The sequence below is a fragment of the Prionailurus viverrinus genome, chromosome E1 (assembly GCF_022837055.1).
Source record: "Prionailurus viverrinus isolate Anna chromosome E1, UM_Priviv_1.0, whole genome shotgun sequence".
Lineage (NCBI taxonomy): Eukaryota > Metazoa > Chordata > Mammalia > Carnivora > Felidae > Prionailurus > Prionailurus viverrinus.
In genome coordinates, this window is record NC_062574.1 from 2,924,795 (window position 1) to 2,940,245 (window position 15,451).

Here is a 15,451-nt window from a genome sequence, read left to right on the forward strand (position 1 = left end):
AGTCAGGGCGGCGGCATCTGGGTCACCCCGCCTTCTGGGAGAGCGATCCGCCTAGGAGGCCGCAGCCGGCAGCGGCCCCGCGCGGCCAGAGCCGGTACTGCATCGGCCCCGCCTCCGCGGCCCTTCCCCCGCAGCGGCCAGACACCGGCCGGTGCTGTGCCAGACGAAGGACGGGAAAGCGCTGGCAGCAGCCGCCGGGCCCCTTCTGCTCCCTCCCGGTGGGCGCCAGAGCCGCTGCGCACGTGCGTGCAACTACCTACCGCCTCTGGGAGCCTGGACTTCCGTAGACGCACAGCTCATATAAGTAGCAGAGCAGCTCTGTGGAAAGAGCCCGGATAGCTCAGTCGGTAGAGCATCAGACTTTTAATCTGAGGGTCCAGGGTTCAAGTCCCTGTTCGGGCGTCTCACTTTTTCTTTCTTTTCCTTCCCCCCCTACGAACCTACAGCTCTTTTTGAATACAACTAATCTCTGTATTCCTTTAAAACAAAACGAAGGGAAAAAAAGGGTAACGAAAATGCTGTGACATGACTTTAAAAATGAAATGAGAGTAACCCCGTCGGGATTTTACTTTTCAGAAAGTAGAACGAACGATAGATAGACAGTGGAGGGAAAGCAGACATGTTTTATGTGAATTTAAGTTTTCCACTCAGCCACATTGGAAAGTAAAAAGAACCAGGCGAAATTAATTTTAACAACACATTTTATTTAACCCAATGAAATCTTATCATTTTAACACGTACTCGATATTTTAAAATTGTTAATGAAATTTTAACGATGTTCTTTTCAGTACGTACTATGTCTTGTAACTACGGTGTGTATTTTTTCCTTCACAGCACGTCTCCATTCACAGTTCAGGTGCTCCAAGGCGGGGGTCCACCGCCTCCAGCAGGTATTTGTGTTTCCGTTTTCTGTGAATGGCAGACACGCAAAATGAGAATATCAGTAATATGTACCCTCTCAAAGAAGGCCCATCGCGAGTGGGTTCCATGGTGTAATGGTTAGCACTCTGGACTCTGAATCCAGCGATCCGAGTTCAAATCTCGGTGGAACCTTAGGTTTTGTACCACCGGAGTGCTGTTATATTTATGAGCTTGGGGCAGGAGCGTCATTCGTCACCTGACAGGGTCTGAAAAGCCAGCGAGGATGCTGTCCTTTGTTTTTAAAAACAGACCAGGTAGTTGGAGCCTCCAGCACACCATCAGAACATAAAACCGTCGCTTAAATGTATAGCAAGTTGCACTAGTCTTGGGAGCTACTGATATTTGAGGACACGTTTAGGCACAGATCAGCTATGAGGAACTTGAGGTTGCTTCCGCAGGTCCCATCAGGTCTTGGCTGACACAACCCGAGGTGGTCTGGAATACCAGATCGTGGAAGGCGGTGGTGGCTTGGCTGCAAGGAGTCCTCGTAAAAACAAGGGGGGCGTCCCACCGGGGCGGCGGCGGGGGGCGGTCAGGACTTCTATATGGGGGTACACAGGCCACCAGAAAAACTCCACGTTGGCAGCGGTGGGATTCGAACCCACGCCTCCGGAGAGACTGGAGCCTAAATCCAGCGCCTTAGACCGCTCGGCCACGCTACCTGCGTGGAGGATAGTCCTCCCTGTAGTCCTCCTAAGAGACTAGAAGGAGACCCCGGGCTCGGGATGATCGTATTAGATCGGCCGGCCGGCCCTCTTGGGAGATCGCGGACCGAGAAGCAGTGGACGGCGAAACGGCCCGGCCGGAGGAAACAAGAGACACACCGATGTTTTACAACGACACAAGTTTATTTTCCTGGATGGGGCCGCATCTGGGAGTGGGGTGCGCCTGGGCCGGGAGCATCCCCCAAGCGGGCAGCCGCAGCTCTGTGCTCGCTCACATTCGGTTGCTCTCTGTCCCCGTTTCTTCCACCCGTGCGCGTCCGCACTCCCACCTGGCTCACGTGCTTTTGTCCCGCTACTTCTCCCAGGCAGGCCTGCGAGGTCGCAACGGGGCGCTCCTGGCATGCCCCGCCCAGAGCCCTCACACCCCCTCTCCCTCCCCGCCCCCCCCCCACCCCCCCACCCCCATGCTAGTACCCGTAAGCCGTCAGACGCCGCCGCCCGCCAGGTGGCTCTGTGGCGCAATGGATAGCGCATTGGACTTCTAGTGACGAAAGAGCGATTCAAAGGTTGTGGGTTCGAATCCCACCAGAGTCGATTTTATTTCAGGGTTTTTTTTTTTTCCCCCCCCTCCCCTCTCTCTCCGACTTTTTCTTAAAGGATCCCATCCCCTTCTCCCCCTACCCTATTTCAGTGTTTTCCACCTGGTTTCAAGCTCCAACCTCAGTCTCCGCTCTGCTCTCTTCTTTACTTACCTGTCTGCCCCGGGGCTTGGGCCATGGAGAGCAAGACTGGGGGGAGGGGCGGGAAACAGAAGGAAAGGGAGACAGAAGTGGGCGTGGACGCCGAGATAAAGGCAGGCCCCTGGCTCGGGGACACACGGGGATTGAATAACCACTTTATTCCATGCACTAAGGACTCGGGAAGGGGCTGGGTCTGGGCCGGGGGCAGAGAGGGTACAATCCTAGTCGCAAAGGGGGCAGGGAAAAGGGACAGAAACCGGGGAAATATATATTTATATAGATACTCTAATATAGACCACATCTCACCCGCGCGCTGCGCCCGCGCGCCCCGCCGCCCTCCCCAACACCTGCTCGCCCCGACGCCCGGGTCCCTCTGCTGCCCTCGGGCTGGAGTCTCTACCTCACCCCCAGCCCCCACCCCCACCCCCCGCAAAGCTCAGGGCCAAGGTCTCCAGAAGGCGGGCGGCGGGGGCGGCGGGGCCTTGGGCGCCCCGTCTTGTCTGTGCGGCGGCGGCGGCGGCGGCGGCGGCAGCAGTCCGGTGAGGGGCGCCGGCGCGCCGGGATCCCCGGCGCGGGGGGAACAGGGGGACGGGGACCAGGCGCAGCGCGGGCTAAGGGGGCCCTGGTGCACTGGGGGGCGCTGGTGCAGCGCGGGGCCGGGCACCGGGGCGGCGGGGTCCAGCGGTGGGCGCGGCGCCTGGGGCCTCGGATCTACCGGCTCCAGTCGGGGCGGCTTGGGGCGCAGGTAGACGTGCAGCGCGGAGAAGAGCTGGGCGCGGGCGGCCGGGCTGGCGTCGTGCGCGAAGGCCGCCAGACGGAGCAGGCACTCGCGGAAGCCGGACAGGTAGCAGCTGGCGAGCGCCTCGGCGTCCTGGGCTGGGGACCGGGGAACCCCTGGAGCCGCGGCCGGCGGGAGGATGGACGGGCGGGCAGGGCAGGGACCCAGCAAGGGCGAGGGAAGGGGCGGGGCGCAGAGATAACCGAAGCCCGACAGACGCACAGAGACAGAGACCCAGAAGGACGGACAGAGGGAGAAAATGAGGGAGACACAGAGACAGACACGCGCGGGTGTTATTAACCTCGCCTCGGAGCAGAGCCTACCGCTCCCCAAGCCCACCGTCCATCGCAGGGTCCGCCCCAGCTACCCCGGCCCCGGGCCTCCGTGAATCCCCCCTCCCGCCCTCCGCTGCCCCACCCCCCCGCGCTGTACCCGGGGGCTCCACCCGGCTCCGCTCCCTCAAGTAGCCCACGGCGAACTCCAGTATCTCTGCTTTCTCCAGCTTCGGGTTGCGGAGGTTCTACAGACGGGAGGGGGAGGGCGCAAAGACAGAAAGGGGTGGGGAGAGAGGGGGAAGTGGCAGGGGGAAGAAGGGAGGGGGGAATGCGGGAGCTGGGGGTGCCCCCGATCGCGTTTGCGCGCCGCTCACGGAGCGCGCGACCGACCGAATGCGGCGGAGTGGAGATGAGGAGGAACGGCCCTGGGAAACCTCGAGCCTGGAGCGTCCAACCCGAGGGGGCGAAGCCCACCCAGAGTTGAGGAGCGGATTGTAAACAGCAAACCCCAGGGACTGAAATTAACCACCCTGCAGGCTGTTGGAGCGGGTGCGGGGAAAGAGGAGGGAGCATTTACAGACCCCAGAGGTGGAAGGCTGACCCACCCTGGGAGTGAAATTTACAGAGCCGGGTGTGAAACTTACAGACCCCAGGGGTGGCCAGGAAGAGCACGTTCTGAGAGCGAGAGGGGGTCTGGGATGGGACTCCAAAGGCGGGGCTCGGGTCGGGATGCCTTGGGGCCAGGGTCGCCAGTGCAGCACGTGTCCCCACCCCGGTAGGAAGCCCTGGGACGCGAAGACCGGATGCCTGGGGGTCTGGGGACGGCGGAAGGACTGACCTGGTCCCGGGTCTGCTCCAGCAGCAGGAGCCTCAGCTCTTCCAGGCTGCGGTTGATGCGGTCCCGGCGCCGCTTCTCCACAAGCGGCTTCAGCATCTGCGACCGGCAGGAAAGGGAGAGCTGGCCCACCGGACCGAGACTCAGCGCGGCCGCGCCGGCGTTTGGGTCCCGCCGCCGGGTCGGTCCCGCGCCCACCCCTTCCCCAAGACCCCAACGAGTGCCTAGGGCCAGGCCCATCGGGTCCCTCTCCGCTCCCCCTCCCAAAGCCCCTAGGGTCAATTTCTGTAGCTCGCCTCCTCTCTCTCCCGGGTCTTCTGCATTCTCCTCTCTGTCTTGTCCTCCCTCCTCCCCTGTCTGTGTCTCTCCTCTCTCTACATCTCCGTCTCGTGCAGTGTCTCTGTCTCAGTGGAGAACTTTGGGGGGGGGCCTCTTTGCGCCCAGACACGTGGACACGTGGCCGCAAGGTGCCGGCCTCTGAGTCGGTGGCCCTGAATGTAAAAAGGGAGATACTCGGGGCTACCGCGCCTCTTCTCCGGCTAGCCCGTCTATGCAGTCGTCTTTCTCCACTGGTTCTAAAATCTTCCTCCCGAGGTCAGGCCTCTGGGGCCAATGCCTTCCCGGCCTTCTCTATAAGGCTGCACTGGGTCAGCTCTGGCTCGCGCAGCACGCGCGGAGCAAGTGCCTATCCTCCCCGCTTTTCGTTTCCACCCACCTCCCTTAGCTTGAGCCCCCCTTATTTATTCCACTCGAATTCCGGCCCCCTCCCACGCCTTGCAAGCCGCAAGGTGCCAAATCCCATTGCCCAAACCCAAGACCAGTACTGCCGCCCACGCAGCCCCTGCTCTGACCCCATCCCCATCCTCATCTTCCCCGCTTCCTTCCCAGCTCCTGGTTCCTTGGGTCCCCCGCACGCACACCTCTCCCCTTTCCAACCCTGCGTCTCCAGCCTCTTCCCTCACCCAGGGTCTCAGGGACGCGGTCCCCTGGCCGGACCAGGGACCTCTGCTCCCTCCCCTCACCTCTCACCTTGGGGCCGTCCCTATTCTCCGCTCGATCCCGAGTGACCATCGCTCCTCCGGACCCTGGTGTGGACCGAGCCCAAGCCGGCCTTGCACCTTATATCCCGCAGCTCCTGAGTTGGGTGGGGTGGGGGTTGGAGCCGGGCCCGCCCCCTTCGGCCCCCGGATCCCCCTCCGCTAGGCCAGGAGCACCAGGCTCCCGGAAAGGGGAGGAGCGCAAGGGGGGAGGGGAAGAAATGAAACTGACCTAGGAGTGTGGGAAATGAGGGGCCAAGGCAGCATTGGCTGATTTAAGGACCCTAAGGCTGTATAATGAGGCGGGGCTCCGCTGAAGGCAGAGGTTATTAGGGAGAGAGGGAGTTGAAGAGCTTTGGGGACAGGACTCTGGAATGAAGTTCGGAGTTCCCCTCCTCCGCCACCAAACGAGGCTTTCTTGGGAGCTCACTGTTCCCCCACCGACCCTCAAATAAAAGTTGGCACCCCTCAACCCTCCAGGCTGGATCTTATACACCTTCACCCCAAATTCGCCTCCCGCTGGGTGGCTCTGTCCAATTCAACTGGGGCTCTGCCTGGAGGCCAAAGAGACGCGCAGTTCGATCTAAGCGAATCTTAATTCCATCCCCCCCCCCCCCCCCCACTGCGCGCACCGGTCTAGGCTTAGGGGATCCATACTGAGATACTACTAGAGACCCAGCGGATCCAGTGGAAAAGAGGATGTGTTACCAAGCAGCAATTACAAAGGCAGAGCGAAGTAGGAGCCGGGGAAAGGGTCCTACAGATGGATGGCTGGTCTGGGGAGGAAGGGGACCCTCGAAGGTAAAAAGGAAGCAAGGCTTGGAGTAGGAGGTGGAGAGACCTATCCACTTAGAAGTATTTGACTCAAAACTAATTATAGGAGATCCAGGCCTTTGTCCGCCGGGACACGGGACACAAGGAGTGCTCGCTCCCCGGGGACCCCGGTGAGGATAGGGGACCAGGGAGCCGACAGGTTTTGTTTTGGGTTTTTTTAGGGACCAGAAAGAGATACAAAAAGGGATCAATACCCACCTCAAACCAAGAACATGACCCTCTGCAGAATGATGCGTGAACAGTCGGAGGCTTCAGGATAAAGTGTCTGAGAAGAAAAAAATCAGAGATTTAACGGGACAACCAGACGGCCCCGGACAAGGACACGGAAAGACAAGACTGCAGACCGGTTGGAAGATAAGCTGCACAGTCAGAGGCGGATGAGGCCTTCCGAGCCGTCCCAGGGCCTCTCCACACGTTGTGTTGTTGGGTTTCTCCCCCCCCCCCCAAGCCCCCGCTTTCTTTCTTTCTCCCCACCCCCCTCCCCGCCCCGCAGCCTGCCCTGCCAAAGCCCGAGCCCGGAGAGACACAGACCTTGGGGAGACTGCTCCCATTTGGGGTCAGGGCCGCCAGCACATCCCACCTCCCCCCTACCTGGGCCAAATGGGAGCGCAGATGTGTGGCTCCCGGCAGCCCCCGTCGCCCCCCTCCTTGGGAACCTGCGCTCGGGCGGAGTTTTTCTCACCTGCACGCGAGGCTCGGGGCCCCGGGCTGTTCGCACCCGGGTGTGGGGCCGCCCCCCGGCCATATGGGGCCACTTTATGGCCCGGCGGCCGGATCCGGGCGGGAGGAAGGATGGCCTGGCGCTCCACCCACGTCAGCTATTCGGGCCGCTCCTTCGCTGAGCCCCTGGCCCACACCTTCTCCCGGGCCGCGGTGGCCTCAACCTCTTACAAGTTCAGGTAGGGCCACCAAGGGCTGGCTGTCGCTTGCATTGGTGGTTCAGTGGTAGAATTCTCGCCTGCCACGCGGGAGGCCCGGGTTCGATTCCCGGCCAATGCACACGCTGACTCCTTTTTTTTTTTTTTTCCTTCCCGTTGGCCCCAAATGAGGAAGAAATCTGCCTGAGAAGTTTGTCTATTTAACTCATCTTTTTTACCATAAGGTAGAGCTTGACGCTCTGGATGGAGATCCGGAGGCCGAAAGTCCTCCCACTGCCGTCCTCCCAGCCCGCGAGTCCTGCGGCCTTCCACACCCCTCCCTCCGCCCCCGGCCCCGCATCTCCGCAGGCGTCACCCTGAGAAAGGACACGCCGCTCGGATCCCTGCCCCGGGGGTCCTCCCACCCTCCGCGGGGGAGGGGCGGGGCCTTCCCGCCCTACGCGCCCTAAGTCCCCGGCCCTTCCGGCCATTTCTCTTCCTCGCCCTCTCCATTTTCTGTCCTCCCTGAACTGCGCTTTCTTTTTCTAAGTCCGTGGGTCCTGGTCTTCCTGTTATCGCGGTCTTTCTGCGCCCCCGCGGCCGCCCCGGCGTCTCTATCTCGGCATCTCTCGCGTTCCTGCCAGCTGTCTTAGCGACGGCCGTGCGCCCTCTCTCGGTCTCCAGCTGTCTCCGTGCGTCTCTAGCTCCGGGGCTCTCCGGCGCGCCCGGGTCTCTCATCTCTCTCGTCTCTCCGGGTCTCTGTCGCCTCCCGGCACTCTGCGCTCCCACGCTCCTGCCAGCCCCTGGGAAGCTCGCTCACACCTCCGTCCCTCCCCGCCCCGACCCCGCCACCTCCCGCCCCGCCCCTTCCCGGCCGCTTTGATCCCGCACGCGTCGGGCCGGCGGGCGGCCGGGTGTCCCCCGCCAGCTGCCGGCGGCCACTTGTGAGCAGAGGGGAGGCGGGAGAGGGCGACCCTGGGCCCCCGGCCTGCCGCGCTGCTGCCCGCTGGCCTCCCTCCGCGCCGCTACCCGGGCTCCCGCGGGCCCGGGTCCCTGGTTCGCGGAGTCTGGGTCTCTGTCTGGAGCTCGCCCTGCGTCTGTGTCTCCGCCTCCGGCTTCTGCCTCCTGTCTCTCTCAACCTGTTTCGGCTGCGGGTCTCGCGTCTCTGGATTGTGTCAGTGACCAGGGATGCTCTCTTCTCTGCTCAGGCGCGATAGGGACTCCCAGAAGGAAACTGTGCGACAATCTGGGCATCTGTACATCTGTGTGCACAGCCTCTCTGTTACTCATTCAGTCGATATTTATGGAGTGCCTCTGTGTGCCAAGTATGGTTAGGGCTCTCCCGAAGCCCTACATCTTGTGGGGAAGGGAGCGTAGAAAATGAAACATCAGATGGTCATGGGGGGGAGGGGAGCGGGGGTGGGGGGACAACCGGACATGGCAATGGCTTGAGAGTAAAGTGCTGCTTTCCTCTGGGTGGTCAGAAACCAACTGGAGGAAGAGATTGTATTTAAGGCCAAGGAAGAAACAGGCGAAAGGAAACAGCAGGTGCAAAGGCCCTGAGGCAGGAATGGAATTTGCGGGTGGGCCCTAGAGAAAGAGCGCCAGGGTTCCTGGGCGGGAGGATTTGGAGTACATCAGAGGCAAAAATGGGGAGGCAGGCATGGCGCACCACACAGGGCTTTGCAAGCTCAGAAATGACTTTGGATTTTATTCTTGAGGTCAATGGGAGGCGAGGAAGGGTTTTCATCAGGAAAGCCATGTTCGCCGACTTCTGTTTTAAAATGACCGCTTCGGCTGCCGTGTGGAATTGGGAGCAGGGACGACATTTGGGTTGCAGGAGCGGCCTCCTAGGCCTGACGTGATGTGATGGCGGCTTGCGTGAGGTGGTGGCCGGGGCGAGACACGTGAATGGGCTCCCTCTGGGGTTTGGGCTTCAGTCACTGGGCGGTTGGTGGTGCCTTTTATGGAGGTGAGAGGCACCAGGGCAGTGGGGCCGTGGGGAAAGTTCGGTCGGTTGAGATCCCCTTAGACGTCCGAGCGGAAATCACAGGTAGGCCAGGGATGTGGAAAGTTGGGGGTCAGAGATGGAAGGTAAATATGGGGGAGTCCCAGGGAGAGAGGCGGCTTTGAGAGGGGCTGGAGCAAGGAGCCCTGGGGCACCCCAACAATTGCAGTCCAGGCTGAGGAGGAAGAATTGGCAAAGCGCCTAGGGGGTTGGTAGCGACGAGAGGGGGGCCAGTGTCCCTGGGACCGAATTTGGGAAAGGAGGAGCAGTGGGCGTATGAAGAAGGGAACCCGGGCCCTAGCTAAGCTGCCGGGAGGTCAAATAAGGAGAAGAGAGCGAAGTAAGCATCCGTTTAGCATCTTGGATGTCACAGGTGACCTGGGGGGGGTGTGACTGTACACAATCCCAGGCCCCTGGGTCAGCTCGGGTGGGTTGATGGAAGAATGGGACTGAAGGCACGCAGACCGCGGCCTTCCATCAAGCAGACCTCTCCATCCAGTTCTGCTGTGAACGGTGATCGGAACTCGGTGTGGCCCGTAGGGGCACAGGTGCCCCGGGCTGCTCTTGGGAGGTGGAGGGGTGCAGGAGGGCAGGGGCGGGGGGGGGGGGACCGGGAGACTCCAGGACCAGGTAGGAAACTCAGCCTCAGGTGGTAGGGGAGACTCCTCACCCACAGGGAGATGGGGGGGGGGGACTAAGGGCGTGCGTCAGTTGGGGTGCAGGAAGGGTGACACGGGTTCTCCTGGTTCCTCTCCTTTCCTCCGAGAAACACGAGTCAGGCTCGCTGCTGGAAGGGAGAGGGCTCAGGCAGTTTGAGGGTGTGACGGGGTCATTTTGGAGAGGCGGCCAAACCTCGGGGGCCAGAATAGTAGGATTTCTAGGCAGGTGGACAGTCCGTTGCAGATGTGGGATCAAAAGTCTCAAGTTCAGAGGCCAATTTCACCACGAGGAGAATTAAGTGCATGCTTCAGAAGCCCCCTCACTTCCCCCCGCAGGCTCCTGGAAGGGCCCTAGCGATGCATTCACCGGGCCGTATGCTTCTGGGACACCTGCGAAAGTGAGACGTTTTAACCGTAAATGGTACAGACCTCTCTGTCTCTTCCCACTCTGCCTGCCTCCGGCGCGTTGGAGTGGCTGCGGCCCGTTTGGGGATCCAGGTATGGGATCAGTCAGCCTGGCTACCCCGGGTGTCGGAAGGGTTTCCGGGAAGCTGCCATCATCACCTGTGTCCGTCACGGGGCTTCGTGCCACGAAGGCCCAAAGCCACGAGACACGTGCGATGGGAATGTGTCCAGTGGCTCGCGTCACTCTGAGCGCATGGACGGTAGGCGAGAAGCAAAATTTGAAAAGGAACCAGCAGCTGGTCTGTGGAGGTGTGGTAGGGATGGGCCAGCAGGTCGGGAACGCACATAGAAAGCGGGGTTTCTGGACTTGGTGACCTCTGCCAGCGTTTTCAACTTGTAAGTTGCCGGGATCTCGTTTCGCTCTAAGTAATGACTTGTGTACCCACCTTTGTATTCTTTTCCTTAAAAGCCTCTCTCCAAACCGTGGGAGTCTTCAGGCTCCCCAGACTGGGGCCCAGTTGGCATGGGGCTGCACCATTTTCTGATTTTCTCCGGCCGTGGCTCCTGTGCCGATAAGGATCACGTGGCTGTGAGGCCACCCTCCAGCCGGATGCCCAGTGTTTCGGGGGGGTGGGGGGTAGGGGGGTACGTGCGCCCCCGCGGGCCTGGGTGCGTGTCCTTGCACCTGGTGTGCGTCTGGGTATCTGGGCCTCCAGCCTCTTCCTGGCCTCCCTCTCAACAGCGGGCCTCCTCTGGGCTTGGGGGAGGGGAGCTCGTGTCCCACACGCGCTGGGCCCCTAGGGAGGCGGGCCGGGAACTGAGACAGCACAGCTGGTGAAGTGTCCGGGCTTCCCCTCCCCCGCTGAGACGTCTCCCCAGGCCAGGGCTCCAAGACTCAGCTCCTCCCTCTTTGTTCTTCAAAGGGGAGGCTGGCTTCCTGGGACCCCCCCTGGGTCCTGGGTAGGGGGAGTTCCTGGAGGGTTGGGTCCTGGGTGGGGGGGTGGGAGGTTGGGGGTTGGGGGTTGGGAAGCAGGAGGACCAGGCCCCTGGGCCAAAGGAAGAATCAGGACAGAAGACCCCAAGTAATCCAAAACAAGACAGGCTCATCCTTTTGTTCCTTTAGGGGGCCAACCGTTCTTGTAGGGGAACCGGGCCGATGAACGTTGTGTAAAACCGATGTGTCCAACGGCGGTAAGTGCGGGGGAGAGAAGTGAAGCAAGGGGGTAGAGAGTGGAAATTGTACTTTCAGAGAAAGACTCATTGAGAAGGCGGAATTTAAGAGGTGAGAGTAAAAGCTACTGGGACGCCTCTGGGAAGGGCGCTCCAGGCAGAGACCAGCCGGCAGGAAAGCTTTGAGGGAAAACACGCCTAACTGGTCCAAGGAGCAGAGGGCAGCCTCTGGCCGACGGTAGTGTGGGGGTTGAGATCAGAGAGAGAAACGGGGCGGGGGCACTGATCGGCTAGGACCTTCTAGGCCGTTTCCCGGTTTCCCCGGGAAGGACTTGGGCAGGACTCTCCCACTCCTAAAGAGATGAGAAGGCTTTGGAGGGCTTCTTCCTGCCCACCCCCCCGCTTTTTTGTTTTGTTCTATTTCTAGCATTTTTAATTGCTATATAATGTCAAACCTCCGCAAAAGCCCACTGTTTCCGTTTGTCTCATTTGCTTTGTCATTTCTCTCCAAAGACAGCATGCATAGAAAATACTCACTTTCCAGGGTTCCTTGGGTGGCTCAGTCGGTTGAGGGTCCAGCTCCTGGTTTTGGCTCAGGTCATGATCTCATGGTCGCCGGGATCGAGCCCCGGGTGGGGCTCTGTGGCTAGCAACGTGGAGCCTGCTTGGGATTCTTTCTCTCCCTCTCTCTTTCTGCCCCTCCTGCACTCCTGCTGTCCCTCTCTTTAAACAAATAAACCTAAAAAAAAAAAAAAAGAAAGAAAATATTTGCTTTCTGAACCATTTGGAAGTACACTGGAGACATTAGGCCCTCTTGCCTCCAGTTACTGGGTGTGTCTTTCCCAAGAACAAGGACATTCGTAACATAACAGTACAGTTATCAGTATCAGAATATTAAAGTTAATATAATACCATTATTTAATCCCCAGTCCATATTCAAATTTCCTCAAGTGTTCCAGTGATGTCCTTAATAGCTTTTTTTTGTCCTGATCCAAGATGCGGTCCAGGATCGCATGGTTGCATTTAGTTACTGCATCTCTGTGGTCTCATTTAATCTAGAAGAATCTATCGTTAAATCTTCACAGTTTTGAAGAGACCAGCGTGATTTTGGAGCTGGCCCTTCCGTTTAGTTTGTCCGATGGCTCTTCACGGTTAGAATCAAGTTGTTCAGATTATGTATTTGGGGCAGGAACATCCCAGAAGCGACAGCGTGTCCTTCTGAATCACGTCAGAAGACATGTGTCAATTTGTCTCAATACCGAGAGGCTGACTTTGATCACTCAGTTGGATGGTATTGGCCACATCTGTCCACTGTAAAGTTATTAACCCCTCCACCCCGAATAGTAATTAATATGTGCTTTGTGGGAAGACACTTTGAGACTCTTCGCTGCATACAGCCCATTAAAGTTCAACCACTACTCCAGTATCCATTGATGACTTCTAACTCCAGCACTGTTTCTACGTTTATTAGTTGGGCAGTTGACTATAAAATATAAAAAGAGCTATCCCCTTCCTTCCCATTTTATTTCTTTTTCCTGTTATGAGCTTTGGAGTCTCGATTCAGTGAATCATGGTCCACCACAATCATATTTTAATGCTCAGATTGTCCCAGATTTAGCCAATGGGACCTCCTTTAACTGTAACCTTGAGCCGTTGGGTCTCTTTTTAAAATAGATACGCGAGATTCTTTGAGCATTTCTTTCCTTTCCTGGGCAACAAGATGTTCCAAGATTGTCTTATAATTCCCTAACCTGGAACCAGCCTTTTTTCCTAGAAGCCCTGATTCATTCGAGCGGAACGCGGTATTTAGTAACCAAGATCTGGGCACTTGGTGTGCTCGTTGGTTCTTGTGTATCTTTCCTTCTAGGCTCTCTCAGTGGAGCAAGCTAGGAGATATATGTATATCTATATGTGGTGTATGCACACACATTTCTTTCTGTATCTACACACATTAAAAGCCATGAATTCATTTTGATATCCCATTGGAAGGCTTCAAAGAGAGGAAGGACAGAATCTGATGTAGGTTTTAAAAGGATCACTAAGCCCAATGTGTTCAGAGGAAGAAGAGAAGAAGCAAGGAAATAATTTAGGGGCTATTGTAACAATCTGGATGCAAGATGTGGGGGCTCAGACCAGGGTGTAGTGGTGATGTTTTGACAAGCAGTCACGTTTTTTTAAACCCGTTTTAATAAGAAATCGTGACTGATTTGATGTGGAGTGGGTGTGTGACAAAGAGAGAGAATTGGGGGTGATCCTAAGGCTTTTACTCTGACCAACTGAAGAAATGGAATTTTCCATTACTGAACTAGAAAGTGCAGGTGACGTTCATTTTGGGGAGGCCAAGAATTTGGCCAATTTATTTGTGATTCCCTATTAGATATCCAAGTGGAAATGGTAAGTAGGTAATAATATATATGCATCTGTAATTCGGGGAAGAGTTCTGGAGCCGGAGATGAACATTTTGGATGTACTAATGTATTATTCGTTGATATTTATAAGAGTGAGTACAGATAGAGAAGAGGTTGGAAAAGCGAGCCAGTGGGAACACTCCGACATTCAAGGATCCCGAAGGTGTTGACCCACCAAAGGAGTCTGTGTAGGAGCTGTTCATGATGTAGGAGTATCAGAAGAGTTAAGGTGTCCTAGAAGGCAGTGAAGAGAGCGTTTCTAAGGGGGAGAGTAAGCATCCGTGTCAGCTGGTGCCAAATAGCGATCAATGGGTTTAGCAATGCGACGGTCACTTGGTAAACTTAACAGGAGCATCTTGGAGGAATGGGGTGGGGGGAGGCACTTGATTAGAGGGGATTCCAGAGAGAATGGGGAGACGGCATGGGGGAGAGTGGGTGTATGGTAACATGCTTTGCGGGAGAGGGGAACAGACGTGGAGTGGTAGATGAAGGGCCTCGTGGAGTGGGGTTGAGAGGAGAGAGACAGAAACAATCTCGGAGGAGACGGGCAGGGGCGTGGGTCAGGGAAGCGGAATACGCCGGCGGTATAGCACTGGGCAGCGTGCTGGGCTCGGTGACGGGGAGGAACTCGGAGACGCGGTTCACGGACACGGTCGCCAGACCGTAAGGCCCGCGAGGGGGCGCTCGCGGGCTGGTAGCGGGTGGCTGAATCCCGAAGAATAAAGGCCGGATCCTTCCCGGGGAAGGAGGCGCTAGAAAAACAAAGGCCTTTCTCCTCCGAAGGCAAGGATAGCCACTCCCAAAAGTACGCACGCTGTGAGCAGGATTCGAACCTGCGCGGGGAGACCCCATTGGATTTCGAGTCCAACGCCTTAACCACTCGGCCATCACAGCCGCGTGCGGCTTGGGGCCTGCGCCACTATAGCTGCCTATCAACGGGCCCGCCTCCCGCCGGCCCCGCCTCTCCGCCTCGAGACGTCTGTGCGCGTGCGCCTCCCCGCGGCAGTGCGGGCCTCACCTCCTCGCCAGCCGCCGGAGGCCTGCGGAAGGGGCGGTTCTCGCGTTCTCGCTCCCTGCCCCAAGTCTCAGGACGGCCCCAACAAAATGAGGCAGAACCCGAACCCAAGCCCAGGGCGCCGTGCCCTTGAACGCATGGGATGCCCGCGCCACCCTGGTTCCTGAAAGCGAAGTGGGGGTCGGCCTGCCGATTCACGCTAAAAGTGCGCGGGAGCGGAAGCTCAAGGTGGAAACGGCTTGGTAAGAATAAGAATCTCTGGAAAGGCGCCACAGAAAGACCCTTCGGGAAGATTGGAGAGACGCGTTGCCCTCGGAGCAATAATATACCGCTTTCTGCGCACCCAGGCACCGCTGGGATTCGAACCCAGGATCTCCTGTTTACTAGACAGGCGCTTTAACCAGCTAAGCCACGGCGCCGGCGGAAGGCGCCGTGCGCCTGGAGATAGATCAGCTTCTCGCGGGAGTCAGTGAGTGAGAAATCTCACAGGCCGAATGTTGCCGCGGGTCCCCTGTGACCCCCGTTCCAAGATTTCTCCCTCCCCCCCGGCTCCTGAGCCGAAGGGTTAACTCCCCGCCCCTCCTTTCTCCCACACCCTGGGGGACCAGTTCGACCATGGATGGGCACGTGACTTCCCGTCCCTCGGCCACCGAGAGCCGGCCGTCTTGTCTCCGTGTGTTGGCCGGCTGGGTGGGCCTCCCTCCCCGTGGGGCACCTGTCCGCGCTGGAACTCGCTCAAACCCTAGACTCAAGTTGCCCCTCATCTCCCGCCCAGGACAAACCCAGCTGGAAAGGGTGTGGAGGAGGTCGCTCACCCTCACCACCACCTGCCTGGAAGCGGGGC

General features: G+C 58.5%; 1 protein-coding gene and 7 non-coding genes across 9 annotated transcripts; 4 read left to right on the top strand and 4 right to left on the bottom strand.

The window, feature by feature from the left end:
* Positions 1–329: 329 nt before the first annotated feature.
* On the top strand, positions 330–402 carry TRNAK-UUU (transfer RNA lysine (anticodon UUU)). The gene has a single exon. It is a non-coding gene; the product is annotated as a tRNA-Lys (tRNA).
* A 579-nt stretch (positions 403–981) lies between these two features.
* Positions 982–1,053, top strand: TRNAQ-CUG (transfer RNA glutamine (anticodon CUG)). Its single transcript has one exon. It is a non-coding gene; the product is annotated as a tRNA-Gln (tRNA).
* Positions 1,054–1,501: 448 nt separating this feature from the next.
* TRNAL-UAG (transfer RNA leucine (anticodon UAG)) lies at positions 1,502–1,583 on the bottom strand. Its single transcript has one exon. It is a non-coding gene; the product is annotated as a tRNA-Leu (tRNA).
* Positions 1,584–2,093: 510 nt separating this feature from the next.
* TRNAR-UCU (transfer RNA arginine (anticodon UCU)) lies at positions 2,094–2,180 on the top strand. The gene is given in 2 exon segments: positions 2,094–2,130; positions 2,145–2,180. It is a non-coding gene; the product is annotated as a tRNA-Arg (tRNA).
* Positions 2,181–2,762: 582 nt separating this feature from the next.
* HES7 (hes family bHLH transcription factor 7) lies at positions 2,763–7,228 on the bottom strand. Of its 2 annotated transcripts, XM_047833161.1 has the most exons (5): positions 6,768–7,228; positions 6,284–6,350; positions 4,218–4,313; positions 3,537–3,624; positions 2,763–3,220 (listed from the first exon to the last, which is right to left on the bottom strand). In XM_047833161.1, exons 3-5 carry the CDS (start codon positions 4,311–4,313, stop codon positions 2,763–2,765), a joined length of 642 nt encoding a protein of 213 aa, XP_047689117.1. In that variant the 5' UTR covers positions 6,284–6,350; positions 6,768–7,228. The 2 variants fall into 2 exon arrangements, with proteins under 2 accessions (XP_047689117.1, XP_047689116.1); XM_047833160.1 differs by lacking the exons at positions 6,284–6,350; positions 6,768–7,228 and adding an exon at positions 5,244–5,341.
* TRNAG-GCC (transfer RNA glycine (anticodon GCC)) lies at positions 7,014–7,084 on the top strand. Its single transcript has one exon. It is a non-coding gene; the product is annotated as a tRNA-Gly (tRNA).
* Positions 7,229–14,404: 7,176 nt separating the features above from the next.
* TRNAS-CGA (transfer RNA serine (anticodon CGA)) lies at positions 14,405–14,486 on the bottom strand. The gene has a single exon. It is a non-coding gene; the product is annotated as a tRNA-Ser (tRNA).
* Positions 14,487–14,952: 466 nt separating this feature from the next.
* On the bottom strand, positions 14,953–15,026 carry TRNAT-AGU (transfer RNA threonine (anticodon AGU)). Its single transcript has one exon. It is a non-coding gene; the product is annotated as a tRNA-Thr (tRNA).
* Positions 15,027–15,451: the final 425 nt, after the last annotated feature.